Consider the following 19,833-nt stretch of genomic DNA (forward strand, 5'->3'; position numbering starts at 1 on the left):
AGAAAAACAAAATACTTAGGTAGGACAACAAGAAAACAGAAAATTGGCCAATATAATGTGTGAGAGATATTATACAATCAAATGACAACTATATACTGATCTTGATGAGAAAAGATCCAGACCAGTAGACCTTGGTTTTCAATTGATCTGGGTAGAAAAATGGAGCTTTTCAAAAGCTGCCCCGTGTACTCCCTTATGGATAATATCTGGTGAAATAAGTGACAAACTAATTGTTCACTTTGTCATTTTCTATTCTGCCTGGAATAGTTATTCACAACACATTGGATCACACCATGAACGGCTTTAACAAAACATCATTACCAGGAATGACACCAGAGTTCGTCACCAAATGTATAAACACTAATGTTTAGGCTGTCTTCAATGTGCCCACCAGTTTCTCTTGGAACTGCACAAGATAACGAATACACACTTGTGAAGGATCACATACCAAGTACTCATTGAAGTTCAGAGATCGATAGACAATCTGGTGGTGTAAATCAGCATCTGCTTGACTTGGACCCAACGGTATCTCTCGACCTAGAATGTATCAAAAAGATTACACCATTGTGTCAGAAGAAGCAATCATTGAAAATTCTAAACTTTAATGTCTTCATCAATAGATTTTCATGCATCAACAAGTTATGTCAATTTATTTTCTAAAACAAAATGTATCAGTGGAATTTGAATCTTATTCTTTCATCTAGAATGTATATAATTTTTTAAACTAATATCAGTCCATTACCCAGTTTATAATAAATATATTTTAAATCAGATATGGCTAAACTTCACAAGAGATGTAACAATTTTTTTGTTTAATTCTGTGATGTAAAGCATCTTGTATTTATTGACAATAACAGAAGTTTGTTACTTATGTCACTTCAAACTGATTTGTTTTGTATCAATTCCACCTGTTACCTTGCCAAGAGATAGAATGAGCAGGGTTAGGGTGCCAAGTTCCTTGTGCTAAATGAGTGTTGTAGCTTGGATCAGGATAAGGGTTTGAAAACATGTCCAGTTGACGAATCTTTCCTAGTGCAACCTGTAGATACAAGAATCACAGATATTATCATCTTTGTGCACATCTATATTTAATTATTGTAACTGGCTGTGCACTGAAAAATCTTGCATCATGTGTTACGGTCCTGCAAGAACAGATTAATAAGGCCTGGGTGAACAAACTTTGAATTTTTGTAAGATTACATAAGTGAATAGAGATGAGGTAGAGACAATATCAATGTAAAGTAGACACAATCTGAAACTAACACACTGCATCACTTAATGTGAAGTCAGGTAGTTATAAAAATCATTCAGATATTTGTTTATTTCAACAATGTCTTATGATCAACAACATAAGAACACTGTTGTTTTATAGCAGTAGATTAGTGTGAAGGTTTTTGTTACCATATGGTGTCCTCTATTTCTTTTAAACAATATGAATTTTTATTGTATATAAATGTCAGAGATGGACTGTCTTCACTTTATTAAAGAAGACATTTACTGCAGTGCTACTACTGTGCAATTGTAACTGTTTCTATTGCTAGGCAGGTTCATTTGGATTATTTCATAAAACAGAAAATACAAAGTCCAGTCCACTTCATTTAAGCATTTTATTTGTTTAACCATACGCACTTTAACATGTACAATTATGTTATTATTAACCACAAAGAGCTATCTATGTTCTGTCTACCACAGGCATCAAAACCAGGCTCCTAATGGCATAAGTCTGTAGACATACTACTGTCCCACTTGGATACAACTTGAACAAGGCTACACTTAACTGATAATAGGCCCAACTTTGCATGGAATCTCTCAACAGAAAACCCTATTTATTAATTTACTTTGTTTCTTGTGTCTCTGACACTTCTTTGAAAACAAACTTAAAATCTTCAGCACCAAATTACTAATTAGCTGACCCGCTTAACTACGTAAACTAATGAGAGAATTAATTTTCATCAGTACACCACACCTTCACCGTGTGGTTTTAAAATCTCTATCTTAAAATAACTATTATACAAAGAAAACTACAAACAATGAGATATTGAACTTTCACAATTAGCAGTAATAATATGTATACATTGCAATTATTAACTTGCTGGGCAAGCCCCTTACTGTGTGGCAATGACATAATATCCTGCTAGAAATGTGATTTAAGCACACAAAATCAATAGACAAAGTATAATCTGCATATATGGTAATCTCTACTGCCAATTCACATCCAACATGGTGTATGTTATTATCCAAAACATATTTTATTATCTGCAGTTAAAAATGGCATCAAATCGATCCTGTGTTTTCACGCTTAAGAGAGACAATTGAACTTGCATGAGCTGAGGATGATTTTGGTTCTTAACCAGAATTATCCAACAATCATGTGTAGAATATGACTGGGAAAAACAGTACCTGCCAAAAGAGTTAATCCCCTGATGTTTATCTAGATACACTAATTGTGCAAGGGTAAAGTTGCACCTTTGAAACTAAAAACAATGTATCAAAAGTAAACTTAGCTGTTTCTCCACATTTTTTTCATTAAATACATTATAATTCAAATTTATTCAGTAAGAAAAGAAGTTTAATTTAAAAAAAAAAAGATTAGAAACTTGCATTCTGAACAAAAGCATTAAGTGTTTTTGATCTTGATTTATGTTTTGCAATCATGGTTCACTACAAGAAAAATCAGAATGGTTTCTAACAAATATTTAATTCACTGCTTTGGTATCTCAACCTCACATTGTCATGGTGATATGCATATTATCTATATTTATCAGCTTTGAAAAACCACATGCTAGTGATCTAACAAAAGATCTTATTTTTCATGTTACTTTTAATTGTATCAACCAATTTATCTTTCTTGCAGAGATTAGAACAAAGTTATAAAAACATACCTTGGGGATATGGTGATAGAAGAAAAATGTAGATATACAAATTCCACCATATTTATAGTCTTAATTTTTAAAGCTTCATTTAAATTATAAGGAATGTTTTCTTGTCTTTTTGCATAGAACAAAGTGAGTTAGGCCTAGCTAACCCATTATGCACTGGACCACAATAGGTTTCATTTCATTGAACAAATCAGTGTTAAGTCTTGTTTATATTAGTCCTTACTGGTCTAAGTAATTACTTGAATGGGCAAATAAAATCACAAAAATTTAATATATAATAGGTTTAAAACCTTCCACTCTACAAATATTGTTATTGTATGCCAGTGATAAAATTTTGCTTCCTAATAAGACAAACTTATTAGAAATTTCATCGGTAAGCAGGAATTTAAAGTTACAACAAAGATAGCCATTTTCAATCTTTAAAAAATATTTGTCAATGAATATTTGTTTTTCCTTTTATAATATACAAATTGAAACAAATGTCACAAAAATTAAGACTATTTGCAGAAGACTACATAACAAGTTCATCTCAAGATTCAAATAGTTGAAGTTTTTTGTAATGCACCACACAGCAACTCCATCCTGATCTCATATACTCAGATCATTAGCTGTGTGGCACACAGCAGTATCAAACTTCTGATTAAGTAAAAATATTTTATTGCTCGTATAACTAACACTAAACTGCCTAATAACAGCACAAATAGTGTCAATTAATGTCCTGCAAGCCTTTTTGTCATGGAATCCCTTAATTCATGGAATAGTTCCTTTCAGTATTACATATCTTTAGTTGTAGTAGATGAAGTATTTTCCTCTTCAGAGTATTAGATCTTAAGTTTGTCATCGATAAGTTGATTCCACATCTTCTGATGCCATAGCAGTTTCCTGTAATCACTTGGGAGTAGTTTTCATTTTCTAAAGGCTTTTGATTATCGGGCAGTGCACAATATCTTCGTCCTCATGTTACCAGCTGCTTAATTTATCCTTGGAATTCTTCTGAACTTCCATCAGAAAAAGTAGGCAATTTCATGTTATTTGATCTGATGATTGCATATTTCCTGGCTTATACTCAGCTATTTATCTGCAAGTTTACATGATTCCAGTTGCACTGTCAACTGGACAATTTTAGCTTCAGCCTAACTTGAACATCTTTATTCACTATGGCAGCTATGCATCAGCTGAATGCCAATTAATCCTTCATTTCATGTGGGGTATTTAGAATATAGCCTGACAAGTCTTTCTACGTCTTAGCAAATTCACTAAAGTTTAGCCCTTCTTCCATAATATGCTCCTAAATTTATCTTTAAATATTCCCTACTTATGTGGGACGTCAAATGTGTTTGATAAATCTTATATGTCTGGTAGTTATGATTTCTTATTGGAAGACAATGTTGCTAATCTTTTGAAAAGGATATAATTTCAAACTGTGTCACACTTTCAAGAGATGCAAGTTGTCACACAGTTTTTATTTTTATTTTTTACCAAATTTCTGATTCCAATATTGTAAGTTTCTATTATAGGGCAAGTCATTTTGGTTTATTAAGTAAAAATAATAATTCAACATCAAATAAACTGGTAATAACAAAAACTTTATCTGTTCACCTACCTGTTCTATGTAACTAGCAATAACTCTTAACTTCACAAATAAAATCTCAGTAGAAATTCTTGATGCTTGCTAAATATTTTCAATATTGAACTACCTGAATGATACATAAATTAACTCTTTTATAACAGGTCAAAGGCCATGTTATTGTGTTTGACTTGCATTCAAAATTTTATTGAACTATTTTATGAATTTATGTCAATAAGTTTGAAATAAAATTGTACACTATAATTCAAACTTTAATATATCAGTTAATTTCTTAATTTAAAACACATTTAAATATAGATTTTAATGAATCACATGGGATGTTGAATGCAGCATTGTTTAAAATTAGATGTTTGTAACATCAAAATACTTAGTCTATGGTTTCATACAAATTAGGAGCTCAAATTAATAATATTGACAAGTAAGAATGTAAAATAAAAACCTCATATTTTTGTATTTTGCTAAGATATGGCTTATGTACTGAATCAAAACCAATTGTATGGTACCACTATAGTTATTTGCAATTTTTTTAGTTATTCAACTGTATATATAAACCCCCCAAAAAAATTTTTTTGACACCCTCCACGTGCAAAATTTTAAAAGGCTTAGCATCTTATTTCCAGCAGCAATCAAGTTCAAAAGTAGCTGCAAGAAAAGATAACTGTTTGCTTTACTTCTTAATTTATTGTTCTATATTTTAAGTAAAATAAGGATAATCTATATACATATAATGTATAATAACTGAAATTCAACTGTATAGTACAAAATACTACAAGTCCAATAAAACACACTTAAGACAGGGAAAACTAAAGATCAGTTTTATATTATTGGATATCTAACATGAGGTTGGTTCTTGGTTGTATGGTGTTTACTGGTGCAAAGCAACTAGGCTATCAGCACCAAACAACTGTAAAAAATTAAAATTATTAAAACGTGTAAAAAGGAATTATGTTAAAACAAAACATTGACCAATTTTTCAATTAAAAACTTCTAAACATTTGTAAAGTAGACGATGTTACCATTGCCAATGACACTGTCCAACATCATGGGTGAAGCCATGGTAAAAACATGTCTGAAACAGTGCCAGTGCTCATGATCACAAAGACAGCACAACAGTAAAACATGAACTATTGTGGCCTGAGTGTCACACAGACCACACACTGGTCCGTCAGTTCCACATAAAAGAAAATGATGAGTTAAAACACTGTGACAAATGAATAACTTAGCCAGGACAACTTCCTTCTTATGGAAACAAGACAGCCAAAGAACAACAGAAGATTTTATCTGGAAAATCTTGTTATCATGTTGCTCTCTCCAAGTCAACTGGCATGAAGCAGAGCCTTGAATACAGGACTGTAGTCCATGTATGGGATGGCCACGACTGTGATAGCACCAGATCAGATAGTCTTCGCTGTGTTGTCACCGAGCTCATTCCTGTAAATATTGGTGTGGCCTGGTAGAAATAGATGATAAAGAGAAATAAGCCAGCCAGATTTGAATATCAACAAGAATAGGGTGAGAACTAACATGAAGTGGTTCCAAAGCGAGTAGGAAGCTAAGCAAGTTGTTATTAATAGTACAATTCATGTACTGCATAGTTTCTACGTGATCCAAGGCAAGAGAATAGGCATACAATCCAGCAGTGAAGACAATAAATGTAAAGAGTTTCCTGTGTGCAACCAGTGAACCACAGCATACCATGGCAGAGCCCACAATCACCTGATTTCGAACCAATGGGAATGGAAGGATGGTTGGAAAGGTGTTCGGCAAATAGAAGACAGTACTTCCAGTTAGCAGTATCCGTATCCACCTCCTCAGATGAACCACTTGGGGATGGTAAAAAGCCATGATGGGATGCACTGACCAGTGGAGACAGCTATGTCATCCAAGGAAAAGACCAAATTCACCCAACTATGCCTGGATACGAAGGCCAAAAGGAACACTGGTAGATTATCTGTTTTGAAAAAGCATGACCCACTGAGGAAGAAATACATAAGCCCAGGCAGGATGTTGTGGTAAGAATCAAAGTTTTGAAATATACAGTAAAGACAATTGCAAAGGCAAAGATGTAGAGGAGGTTCATGAGACTCAGTGTACAAACTCTGGACGGGAGAAGTGCAGAGCTGAAACCCTGATGATGAATGGAGTCCAACATCGTCAAGGACATGGTCCAAGCAAAGCCATAGACAAGAGACCCAAAGTCCAGTTTCAATCAAATAAGGGCATGATAGATCTTCAACACAAAACATGAATCAGCTCCCCAAGAGGTACAAGAGGATACAGAGGATGTTCAGTGCCTTTGTTCACTTGACTTGCAACTGCTTAACGAGTGGAATGGAAGTCAGCTTACAGCCCCAAGAACTTTGCCACAGGAAGCACAACTTCACCAAGTTAGAGCTCAGAATCAGGGTGAATACCCCGTTGGTGGCAAAAGTGCATGCAAATGGTTTTAGAGAGAGAAAAGATAAAACCATTTACTGCGGTCTATTTCAGTAAATGACTGAGGGTAGTCTGTAGCTGCTGCTCAATAAACCTCATACTCGATGACTGACGAGATGTGGAAGCTATCCAGAAAGAGTCCATCTGCAACTGACATTAATCTTTACAAGGAAAAGCATGACACTCAAAACACAGCCCTGAGGGACTCCAAGTTCCTGTAGAAAAGAACAGGAAAGTGGCACATTCACACGAACTTGGAATCATTCCATTAAAAATTTGAGAAAAATGGGTAAATGGCCATGCAACCCACATGAGTGAAGGTCTCGCAGAATGCTCTACCTTCACATAGTATAAGCTACCTCAAGGTAAAAAAAAATACAGTAACAAGATGTTGTTGCTTGTAAAATCAGGTAGTCCATGATGGAGTACTGTCATCGAAACCTACAACAAGTGGACGAGAGGAGACTGTTTGATTCAAGGAACACTTAACATAAGTGAACGTGCACCATGTCAATGTGTAAGTTATATAATGTTAGCTAGGCATGACTGGGAGATCAATATAATAGAAAGTAAATATATATTGTTATGAGACTCTAACTAATTAAACTAAACTTTTGTATTTTCATTTTATAATACCTAGTCATTCTAGCACAAAAAAGTTTAATTTATATTTATTTCCTAATTTTTATGATAGTTATGAGGTTGGTCAAGTGACAGAAGGAAGGTTGCAACTGATTTCAAATATGAGATAAATAACCACATACCAAATGACAGTAAAGTGTGCAGATTTACAGTATCAAGAAATCTCAACAAGAATGGAATATTTATTTGTGTAAGTTGAGAAAAAAATCTTTATTTTGATCTCCAAATATTGTCAACAGACTTAAATTTGCTACAAATGTACAAAAACTGGACTGTTGATGACTGGACAGATAAGTCCAAATTTGAAATATTTGTTTCCAATTGTAGGTTGTTGTATGTCTGATGAAAGATACCTACTTCAATGCATACCACTTACAATGAGGCATAGTGAAGGCAGTGTGATGAGTTGAGGATGTTGTCTGCTGAGGCAACAGGAAATGTTTGCAAGATAGATGGAATAATGGACTAGTGTAAGTACCATTAGATACTGATGTCATGACATACCCAGTGGTTTATGTATTATTGATTCTGTACCAAGAAGACAGTGACCACAAACACTCATCCTAACTATGGAGAAATTAGTTAGCCAAGAAAGAAGCACTGCTGGAGTCATTCACATGGTCCCTCACAGAGTCTCAATCTCCACCTGAGAAGATCTGGGATTCAATAGATCAAAAAATTGACAAAGTTACTTACAAAGAAACGTTATGGTGGTGTATTAGACACATTCTGAGTAAATTCCCAAAGGACATGAGGATTGAATATATTGCAACAATGCCTGAAAGACTGTCTACCTTTATTGAAGCAAAAGGGGAAAACACAAAATATTAACTGTTTACTGAACTCAAACACTTTCACTGAGTTTCTGATGTTTCACCTGTGATATACCTTCCATTGGTTTTGAAAGAAGCCCAAAATCTAATTTTTGAATATGTACTAACAACTTTGCACATCATGTAACATGAAAATCTCCCCCTACCCAAAAATAGAGACGTAGGTTCCATCAACATAACCTAAAACAAACAGAAACAACGAAATCCATTTAATTCAAAACAAATAGTGCATTTTTCATGTTTTCAGCTATATACTGAAAATCAACAAGTGCATGTATTATGAGTCAGTAAACTTTACATCTTGTCATTACTAGTATTATTTTTATAGAAGTTGAAAAATAGAAAAATTGGACCTAATTATGGACGTAGAAGAATTTATTCAACTCCCATAATTACTTTAAACTAACTTCCTAGTATACCTTTTGTTTTGTAACTTAACTGTTACATACAAATAAGAAAAGAAGTGATGCAGACAATACCTCACAGAGAAATATAAACTTGGTGCTTTCTTTATCACCTCCTGCACAACAATGCTCCTGACCTTTCTGAAACATATCAGCAAAAAGGATTCCCTGAAAAAGAAAAGTAGAATTCTAATAACTACTGGAAAGTGTATAACAAAATACGATTTACTTTAATGGATCCACATGTATAAATCAGTGGTTCTCAACCTTTTCTGACTTGCAGCACACCTGGAAAGCTTTGACAATTTTTTTTAGGTACACATTATACGGCAAGCGTTAAAAGCCTTAGAACAAAAATCACGGCCAAAGTAAGCAATATTAATGTCATTGTGCATCACATTTAGATACATGTAACACAGAAGAGTTAACTTAAAAAGCCTTAGAACGAAAATCACCGCCAAAGCAAGCGATATTAATATCATCTGCACATTGACAATACTGTTGCTTGCTTTGGCCGTGAATGTCGTTCTAAGGCTTTTTAACGATTTTGTGGTATAGCAGAAAAATCACAACTTTTTAATTTTACATATGTTTTCATTGTGATGCTTGTGCCTGCTTCCGAGAGCAAATCAAATTGAAGCGAGGGTCTAACTAAGAAGAAACACAAGCTCGCATTTCATCATTATCTGCAAGAAACCTCTATCTCTTTCTGGCTTTAATTTCAGTCAATGCTGAAAATCAAATTTTGCAAAACCACGAAGATGCAAATGAAAGCAGAACTTCAACTGCTTTTGAACTGATTGCAGATTATGAATTTTTAATGGAGATCTAAAACTCATCCAAGCGCTTTTCGGGAAACAATGACCGATAAAATTTGTCATTTCGTAAATCAATGAGCTGTTCTTCCTCCTCAGTTGTAAGATTTGTTGTCTCGTTGATTCCGAATGCATAGGTCACCCAGTTATATTCGTCAACAGCAAGTGACAGGAAGTAACGTTTTAGTGCAGGCTGTAGGTCGCTTAATGTGTTCAAAATTTGAGGGACAATTTTCTTCTTTAATGGACATTCGTTAACAGAAGGAAAACAATCAAGGACTTCTTTTGAGATCTTATTTTTCCCTGTATCACCTATTCATAGAAGGCCTTTAGTTTGGATGTTGCAGTAAAAATGTTTTCAGATGGTCCTTGGAGACTTAAGTTTAGAGAATTTAATTTGTTAAACAAGTCGGTGAGAAATTGAAACTTTAGCCACCAGATCTCATCATGAAAAGAAAATTCGTAACCTGCTTCTTCAACCTCCAAGAAAGAAATTACTTCAGTTTTAGTTGGACAAGACGCTTTAACACCTTTCCTTTCAAAAGCCATTGAACCTCAGTGTGATACAGTAGCTTTTTGTAGTCTGAATCCATCGCCTCACAGAGAAGAGAAAAAAGTAAAGATTGAAGTGGCCGAGACTTGATGAAATTCACCACTTGAATGATAACAGACTGCAAAGATTTGGAGGCAAGCACCTCTCTGTGAATCATGCAGTGAACAATCCTAATGTTTGGATTTTATTGGTGCACCAGAGTGATGAATCCCTTCTTTTTTCATTGCAATGAAGGACAGCCATTGGTGCAAACGCTGACACAGTTATTCCAATGTAATTTTAAGGGCAAAATGTTTTTGCTCACCAACTCAAAAATGTCTTGGTCTTTCACTGTACTTTTTAAATCTTTACAAAATAAGTATTCTTTTATGAATCGAATAAAAGTCAGAACTCAAGCTTTTCCACTAATGTCAGTAGATTCATCAACTTGAAGAGATCATAGCAAAGACAATTCATGTTGTTGACGTGTTCGCAAACTTGATCCTTCAAATCCTATGACAAGTCTACAATTCTGCACGAAATTGTGTCATTGAACAGTGGAACTTGCTTAACCTTTTCAGCAGTATCCATTCCAAACACAGTTTCAACGATGATGGCTAACGCTGGAGCAATGACTGATTCGGCCTCCGTATGCATTTTCTTGCATTTTGCCAACAATTGAGCAACCTTATAGCTTGCAATAAATCCTTTTTCGGGCAGCTTCATGTAGTTCACAAGCTTCCTTGATTGTTCATGTTGTAGAGCCGCGAGATTCTTGATGTATTTTTTTGGTTTATCCTTCACAGCTGAATGTTTTATTTTGAAGTGTCTCTTCAGTATGTTAAGAACAAGCGCTTTGTTCGATAAAGCTGCATTGCAGAGTAGGCAGAACGATAATTGAGAATGTTCCGATTCCAAAGCGATAAAATCGTATTCGATGTATTCGTCTTTGCACTTTTGTTTGATTCAACACATTCTCCTTTGCAGCACCAGACTTAGTTAAATATTTTTCCATGGATAAATGATAAAGCTACTTCATACACAATAAGCACGTAGTTCTGCAGTTGATATAAAATTCCTACCTACAACGTAGTAGCTGTAGCATACCGCAGAATGAGAACGTTCCAGAAAGCAGTTTGATTGTTTGATGCATCTTTTATGACGTACAAAGCGCTTGTTGCGCCACAATTAAACTAACAGTCAAACTGTTGAAGTCGAGAATGAAATTTAAGTATGAACTTCTCAGTGCTCAAGTTTAATGAAAATCATCGAATGTTTTGGAAGGTTTTAGAGTGTCTCTACAGTAGCTTTTACTAACTGATGTGTTCGACTTGCTTGTAAAATCCCAAGAAAGTTGAATGTGTTTCAAAAACACCGGGGCACCCTGCCAATCTCTCACACAGGTTGAGAATCACTGGTATAAATGCTTAACAGATCAGTGTTAATTCTTACATTTTGACATGTTGCAATTATACATTGTTTAACTTGTTAACCTATTTATTATATAAAAAACAAACATGAAGAATCATAATAATACACGTGTGGCACACATTTTCATTACAAGTTTTACTGTTTCAGATATGGCCTGATTAATGGTAATCTTATATGGTCTATTAACGATGAATAGTTACAAATTATCAGGTTATAAAATACGTTTTGTAAAAATCTACATAATTTCATTATTCAAATTTACATTTAACACACTCATTCCAAACTTTTTTTTTTCCCCAATTCAATGATAACAAGTTACACCCCTACAACAAAATTTATTTTACTTTAACAACATCAGTTGTCAAAATGAAAATTGAAAATCATTCACACGTAAAAAATTAATTTCACTATTATACAATTATTATGCAGAAACACAGTACCATTTTGTTAAAAGGAATTCAAAAAACAAATTTTTTTTAGAAATAAACATTTTAATACAATAATGTACAAAAATGAAAGCATTACTCTGAAAAAAAACAAGCAAACAATAAACATAAATAAAAATGGAATGCTTTTCGTTTTCTATTTCTAATGTGAAACTATAACACTGACACTTTTTAAGGGAATGGCAGATCATTCAGTGCCTAGGACTATGATTGGCAGATCTTGCCTGAAAATTCTAATAAATAGTTCACCTGAATTATGAATTACCAATAATTTACTATTTTCTATAGTTCTAAAATTGCAAATAATTACAGTTTTACCTTTCCAAATGCATGTTTTGTCAATCTCATCCCAAGAGGGGGTACCATCAGTCCTTGAGTAAGAATGCTAAGAATATTTTCCCTTGAAGTCCCGTGCCATAAAAGTACATGTTTTCTGGAGCTTTTCTTGAGAAATTCTGAACTAACCTTTTGCTGGACTCGGTAAATAGCTTGAACATCCACTCTTTTTCTCTTATCAGTGTTTCCTAAATATAAAGTTAAAGCTTCTTACCCATTTTGTTTCTACTGTATTAAACCAAGACAGAATAAAGATGTTAATGTACTCTATACTCACTTTCAATTAAGGGATTATAACAACTTTAAAACGAAACAGTTTAGTTCCTATAACAGATTTTAGTCTTCATTCTTACAAGTGAAATTGAGAGTTCAACACTTTATATTTTCTAAAAAGTACAAACTTTCCCATATCTTATGTATAACATAGCATAGTTTTTGTGTGACGTTTAGATAAGAAGATTGTTTTCCATCAAACCTCAGACAAGTAATATTTTATTATTATTACTTAGAGTGAAAACTATTGAAACAAAATTACTTAACACTCATTGTGTGTATTTTTTTATGGGTATGGGGATCCTAGTAAAACTTCAAATAGTTTCAGACTCCCATTCCAAACACTTCTTTTAGTACAACAAAGTGAATGTCTGAGAAATAATTTAACCTTAGAATTACTCAGAGAGAACCCATTCAGCTTTTAAAAGTATTTATTTAACAAGCTGCTTGTGGGGCGATAACTCAGTTGAATACAGTGTTCTTAATGACAGCCATGTCACACAAGAAATGTAAGTACAAATATTAGCAATATTCCAATTAATCTGACAACTTAATGCTGGGATTCCACATGTACAAAATGGGTAATTTCACCCAAGTTTTGAGATAGAGTGGATTAGTGGGCTTACACTCTGAACTTGCAGTCGAATGGTTACGAGTTTGAGGCTGGCCTGTATAATGATGTTGTGTTTTTAAAACATCACCTTTTACAAAATTATTCCACTCTACTCAGTCATGTCCTGGACATCAGCTGATAGCTGAAAGTTACCTTACTTGTGTCCCTTGAACCCAGAATAAAAAACACTGGCCCTTTGTGCCTTGAAAAGCATGACACAGACTTAACAAATTTTGTTTTTTTAGCAGTTCTTTAAAGTTATTGTTATATGCTAGTAAATGTAATAAAAAACCAAAACAAACTGGTAATTTGAAGGTTAAAGAATATTACAACTTCCTCCCTGTTAGATGATTTTATGTGGCATTTTTTAATTTATAGTTTTCCTTTAATGTTTTTTTTAAAGAATAAAACATTATTATCATGGAAATTATTGTGTTGATCATACAGTAATCATTCATTAATACTGCACACAATTTCACAAAAGATCTACCATTTTCAATTTCAATACGAATTATATCCATATGACAAAAAAAAAAAGCACATATATAATACTCAATTCAATGAACTTTTTTAATAAACGTTACTAAGAAAGATGGAAGAATTTCCTATTTCACCTGTATTATGGATATACTGAAGAATCAGCTGGGCTTCAACGCACTCTTCTTCTACCAGTTGTAGTTGGCTGTTTAGGCACTGATAGATGTAATCTTTAGGATTGATTTCTAATAAAGAAAAAAATGAAAATTGCATGGGTAACAAAGAATGGTTTGTTGTGATTTCTTGCAAAGCTATCTGAGCTAGCCATCCCTAATTTAGCAATGAAAAGCTAGGGGAAAGGCAGTTAATCATCACCACCCACCACCACCTCTTGAGCTACTCTGTTAACATGAACAGTAGAACTGACCATCACATTACAATGCTTCCATGGCTGAATGGCAATCATATTTAGTGGAGCAGGGATCTGAACCCATGACACTAACTACCAGCCCATAATTCATAAAATTAAGTTACAATACAGATCTTTTAAAGTTGGTATCCTAAAGTCATACAAAAAGAAAACAACTGACTAATCTGTATTAAGGAAACAACTAAACCAACAACATTCTGGCAGACAAAAGTCAGCAACACTGGTGGTTTGGTGCTTTACTACATAGTAGACACTAGTTTGATAACAGTTTTCTAGATATAGGTTAATAGACCCTAAGAAGTACACACCTTACATCTCCAAGTCTGTAGTCTGTGCCCTGTTTGTCTTTTCTACAGGACATACTTTATAGTTCCCAGTGTGCAGTTTGTGCCTCATTCCTATTTTCTACACACAAGCCATGAGATAACATACTGTAAACTATGTTTTAGGTTTAGTTTTCTTTCTCATTTGTGCCCAGCTTCTGTTTGAGACTAAATTACTGTAATAAGAACTAATTTTTTAAAAAAATCAAAGTTTTGAGAACTGATGCTTTATTACATTTTTGTTTTGATGTTGAAGTTTACATAAATATACACACACACACACAAACATCATTCTTGACAACATATATCACCTGTATTATCTTGGAACTCTGTTATATGATGATATGCTGAACTTCATATTATTGATACACAACTAATCTTATCCACTAATTGCCATGGTTATCAACACAACAAGGCTTTTTCTCTGTTCTGTAACAAATACATAAAACTAATAAATACTGCATGGTCACTACATTTCAGATAGTTGACCAAGACAGAACTTGTAACTTCACAATTAGTCATTCAGCCAACAGTTCTTTTGATTGCTTGGAGTGCCAATGACTCTGGGTCAAGGAGTATTTACAAATTCTTTCTGATCTTTAAGATGCTGGTTTTAATAAATAGACAGAAACAAATAAATAAACAGTACATACCCTCCTTCCTCATTTGTGCAGCTAGCATCAGCTCTGCTGTTAGTTCTGTATGCCTAAGATTGTATACCATTTCTATCTGATCTCTTAATAATGTTGTGTCATACAGAGGACAAAGTCTTTCATACTCAAACCCATGGATAGGTATTGTGAAATAGTACTCCTCACTGAGTTTCACTGTCTGAAAATAGAAATGAAAATTTGTTATTAATATTGTTTGGAATTTTCAATTTAACTTTAGCAATTTTATGAAATCCACTGGATTTACTGCATGTACAAACCAAACTGACAAACACACTTTATATACCATTTGAAATAATATAAATGTAACATAAAAATATGTAATAAGATAATGTATTGAATGTCACAAACAGCTATTCAATATAGACTAGACTAACACTTTTGCAATAGCATTATAATTCTCATACAAAATTAATTTCTCTGCATAACCAACTTTTTTTTTAATCAAAAATATAATGAAACAATGTTCTGTCAAGGCAAGAAATCCTTAAAACAATAAACAACTGACAAGAAGTTACAAAACTAAAAAATCTGAAATCACAGAAAAAAGGATAACAAACCCCTAATACCAAGAATCAGACTAAAAAATAACAAGCCCCTACCACCAGCAATCACAGACTGAAGGATAACAAACCCCTACCACCAGGAATCACAGACTGAAGGATAACAAGCCCCTACCACCAGGAATCACAGACTGAAGGATAACAAACCCCTACCACCAGGAATCACAGACTGAAGGATAACAAACCCCTACCACCAGGAATCACAGACTGAAGGATAACAAGCCCCTACCACCAGGAATCACAGACTGAAGGATAACAAGCCCCTACCACCAGGAATCACAGACTGAAGGATAACAAGCCCCTACCACCAGGAATCACAGACTGAAGGATAACAAGCCCCTACCACCAGGAATCACAGACTGAAGGATAACAAGCCCCTACCACCAGGAATCACAGACTGAAGGATAACAAGCCCCTACCACCAGGAATCACAGACTGAAGGATAACAAGCCCCTACCACCAGGAATCACAGACTGAAGGATAACAAGCCCCTACCACCAGGAATCACAGACTGAAGGATAACAAGCCCCTACCACCAGGAATCACAGACTGAAGGATAACAAGCCCCTACCACCAGGAATCACAAACTGAAGGATAACAAACCCCTACCACCAGGAATCACAAACTGAAGGATAACAAACCCCTACCACCAGGAATCACAAACTGAAGGATAACAAACCCCTACCACCAGGAATCACAAACTGAAGGATGACAAACCCCTACCACCAGCAATCACAGACTGAAGGATAACAAACCCCTACCACCAGTAATCACAGACTGAAGGATAACAAACCCCTACCACCAGCAATCACAGACTGATGGATAACAAACCCCTACCACCAGCAATCACAGACTGAAGGATAACAAACCCCTACTATCAGGAATCACAGACTGAAGGATAACAAACCCCTACCATCAGGAATCATAGACTGAAGGATATCAAACCCCTACCATCAGGAATCATAGACTGAAGGATAGCAAACCCCTACTATCAGAAATCATACACTGAAGGATAACAAACCCCTACCATCAGGAATCATAGACTGAAGGATAACAAACCCCTACCATCAGGAATCATAGACTAAGAGGTTAGAAACTTGCAAGACCAAAAACCACAGACTAGAAGAAAAAAACTACAAAATCATATTATTGGTGTTAACAAACTTATAATACCATTTGAACACAAAACATTAACGTTTTTTAACTACTGAATAATAAAATTAGAAAAAAAAATCGAAATTTAAATAAAATACAAAACAATAAAAATTAAAGAATATTTTATTTGTAAGCGGGAACAAAAAATAATGAAATATAACATGATTTATGTAATTCTCATGATATGTTTAGTGTTTAATATTTTAAAGCCAGGTCCATATAAAAATATTAACTTGGGATATTCACTAAATTAAATGTTTGCTTGCTTGTTATCAACTCCATGTGACATGATACCAATATTTTGCTGCTTTCTAATGACATAGATATTCTTTAAACTGATAAATTCTCAGATAGAAGAAGAAAAAAGAAAAAAAAGACTTGTTCATTACTGTAACCTGTTGTTTCACAAAGCCCAGTTGGTATCACACTTGCTGCCCAAGTTTTATGTTTTCCCAAACCTGATATTATTCAAAAAACAAAACCTTAGTTTTTAGGGCTTTAGCTTTTAGAAGTTATTTTCCTAGCCATTTATAACCTAAATGGAGGTGTGAAAAAGTACTTTGCTAATGACCAGAAACATTTTATCTTAACAACTACAACACCACAAGGTTTGGTTTCATTAGTTGTTTTTATTCATAGATGTTAAATCCTTCTACCCAGTTATGATATGTTTTTTACATCTATACAAGTTTCTTCTCCACTAATAACTTTTTAGAGAAAGTAATAAAGATTGGATCATTACTGATTATGTTTCAAAATTATTAGGCTGGTACATTACCTGTAGGTAAAAATTTTTTACAACTTATTACAATTTTTGATGAATATCAATAAACTTCAAAATTAAAGAGAAACAAATGCATCAACAGCCATGTAATGCTACATCTAAATAATGTTTGTTGAGTAATGCAAGTCTTAAAAACAAATATTTTAATAAAGTTTACTGACCAATATATTTATAAACAAAGAATATAAACACATTAATAGTTGGATAATGTTTCTTTTTTTACATACTGGTCGTTTAGTAATGAAGTGACTTGAAAAAATTTCCCTTTTTCTTTAATACGTTTTTTTTTTTTTACGTTACACAGCTTTCAACTAATTTTAGGGCATAAAACTCAACCAGAAATCATTGAGTGGAAATTTATATTATTAATGCAACCAAACCTTTTGTAGAATTTCTTCAGAGTTTTTTTGAGCATTATTGATATCTTGAGATTCTTTTCTCTCCTCTATAAGTTTCCTGCAATAATAATAAAATACATGTATTTCCATCTTAATCTCCTGCTTTGATATCTTTTGTAATAATTAATGATAAAATGTCTGTTTCAATACATTATTATTAGTAACTTTACGACAAAATATCAGCACAAAACACTTGATGCTCATCCATATGAAAAAAACAATAAAACCAAATCCTTTCAAACCTAAAAAAACTTCATTACTAACCAGCTGTTCAGGATTTAGATGAAGAATAACAAACAGAAAGTAACAATAAAGCTAGACTATTTTGATTTACATCTTGAAGAACTCAAAATCAAAAGTAACCAGCCACTCACTCACTGACACATCTGTTCAAACAAGCATGGATACAAAATGAGTAACAAATAAATGTGTAAGTACCAATGCATTTCATACACAGACATAAATATATATATAAACTGTCATCAATGGTTTAATAGAAATACAGCATTAATAAGTGCTGATAATAAATAACTTAACTATACAAGAACTAAACACACTGTGATGAGCTTTAATATGATATTAAAGCATATGATAGTTTCTTTCTGTTTGTTTGGCACATTCACACAAAAGCTATCTGTACCAGCTGTAAATAATTTTGAACTGAGACACTAGATGGAAGGTAGCTATTTAAAAGTACTTAGTATCAGTTCTTACAAGCAGTAACAGAAATACAGTATCAATAACACTAAAAATACACTACAATATATGATTTTCCAGCATATTATAATTAATTTTTTATTGGTTGGGATATTTATACATAGCTATAACAAGGATATCTGTACAAGATTAGATGAAAACAAGTTTGTTAATAGTACCTTTGAGCTGAAGTCATCAAACAGTATGTTTTGACAATCACTTATAAACACATCCCCAGCTTCACAATGCAGAGAACAATTTTTTGAAAATACGATACAAACCATGGACCTTCATATTTAGCATGCTAACAAATAGGCTATACCCAAACCAGTTATTTTAAAATTCAAGTAGGAATCTGACCTTTAATTATTTTTATTCCACTACTGTTTTCTCACATTCTTATTTTATTACACCACTATTACAAGCACACTCTTTTTTAAAACTCCATAAAAACTTATTTTAGAAGATCAGTTGATGAAATAATTTCTCTGGCTGCTATTTAAATACATTCATCAACAACAAAGTCCCACAAAACATAAAATGCATTAGCCAGTTATTCAATAACTTCTCTTCGTGACATCTAGAATCAGTAAGAACATAATGTATAAATGAAACCTGTATCAGTACAGAATATTCTGAGATGGAGTTTTTACCAATAATGGGGCTTGGATTTTCTAATGCAAATGCAAAATAGTTATTCTTTTTGGCATATATGCTAAGTACATTTATAAACAATATTTAAATATTACAACCCAAAATTAACATGAAGAGCCTAAATGCAACCGTATCAAACTGACATTTAATTATATAAAAACTTGAAACAGTTCTATTTCTATCCAAACTGGTTTTCTTGGAAATGTATTTTTCCCCCCCTCATTGTCTTGTTGAAACCAGAATTACTGATAATTCTGAAAATTTTTTTTTTTTTAAGTATATTTTTAAAGATTTATAAGAAATAATAAATGCATTCAAAATGACACAGCAGTGTTTAACATCTTTACAGCTTACTGGTACCTTTAATGAATGCTCTTACTTGTGGTGTACTTTAGAGACTTCATAAATTAACATTAGTGGAAGATTTTCACAAGTATTCCTAACACTGCTAGCT

At 33.4% G+C, this 19,833-nt stretch overlaps 1 protein-coding gene across 1 annotated transcript in view; it reads right to left on the minus strand.

The window, feature by feature from the left end:
* Positions 1–200: 200 nt before the first annotated feature.
* The window catches only part of LOC143227456 (poly [ADP-ribose] polymerase tankyrase-like), a 117,017-nt gene continuing 97,384 nt past the window's right edge, over positions 201–19,833 (minus strand). The window contains exons 50-56 of the mRNA XM_076458900.1: positions 18,012–18,087; positions 15,112–15,289; positions 13,843–13,950; positions 12,325–12,530; positions 8,858–8,950; positions 916–1,039; positions 201–537 (exon numbers count right to left, since the gene is read on the minus strand). Coding sequence (XP_076315015.1) covers positions 368–537; positions 916–1,039; positions 8,858–8,950; positions 12,325–12,530; positions 13,843–13,950; positions 15,112–15,289; positions 18,012–18,087 — 955 coding nt within the window. The 3' untranslated portion in view covers positions 201–367. The remainder of the gene's footprint in view (positions 538–915; positions 1,040–8,857; positions 8,951–12,324; positions 12,531–13,842; positions 13,951–15,111; positions 15,290–18,011; positions 18,088–19,833) is intronic.

The sequence above is a fragment of the Tachypleus tridentatus genome, chromosome 9 (assembly GCF_004210375.1).
Source record: "Tachypleus tridentatus isolate NWPU-2018 chromosome 9, ASM421037v1, whole genome shotgun sequence".
Taxonomy (NCBI): Eukaryota; Metazoa; Arthropoda; class Merostomata; order Xiphosura; family Limulidae; genus Tachypleus; species Tachypleus tridentatus.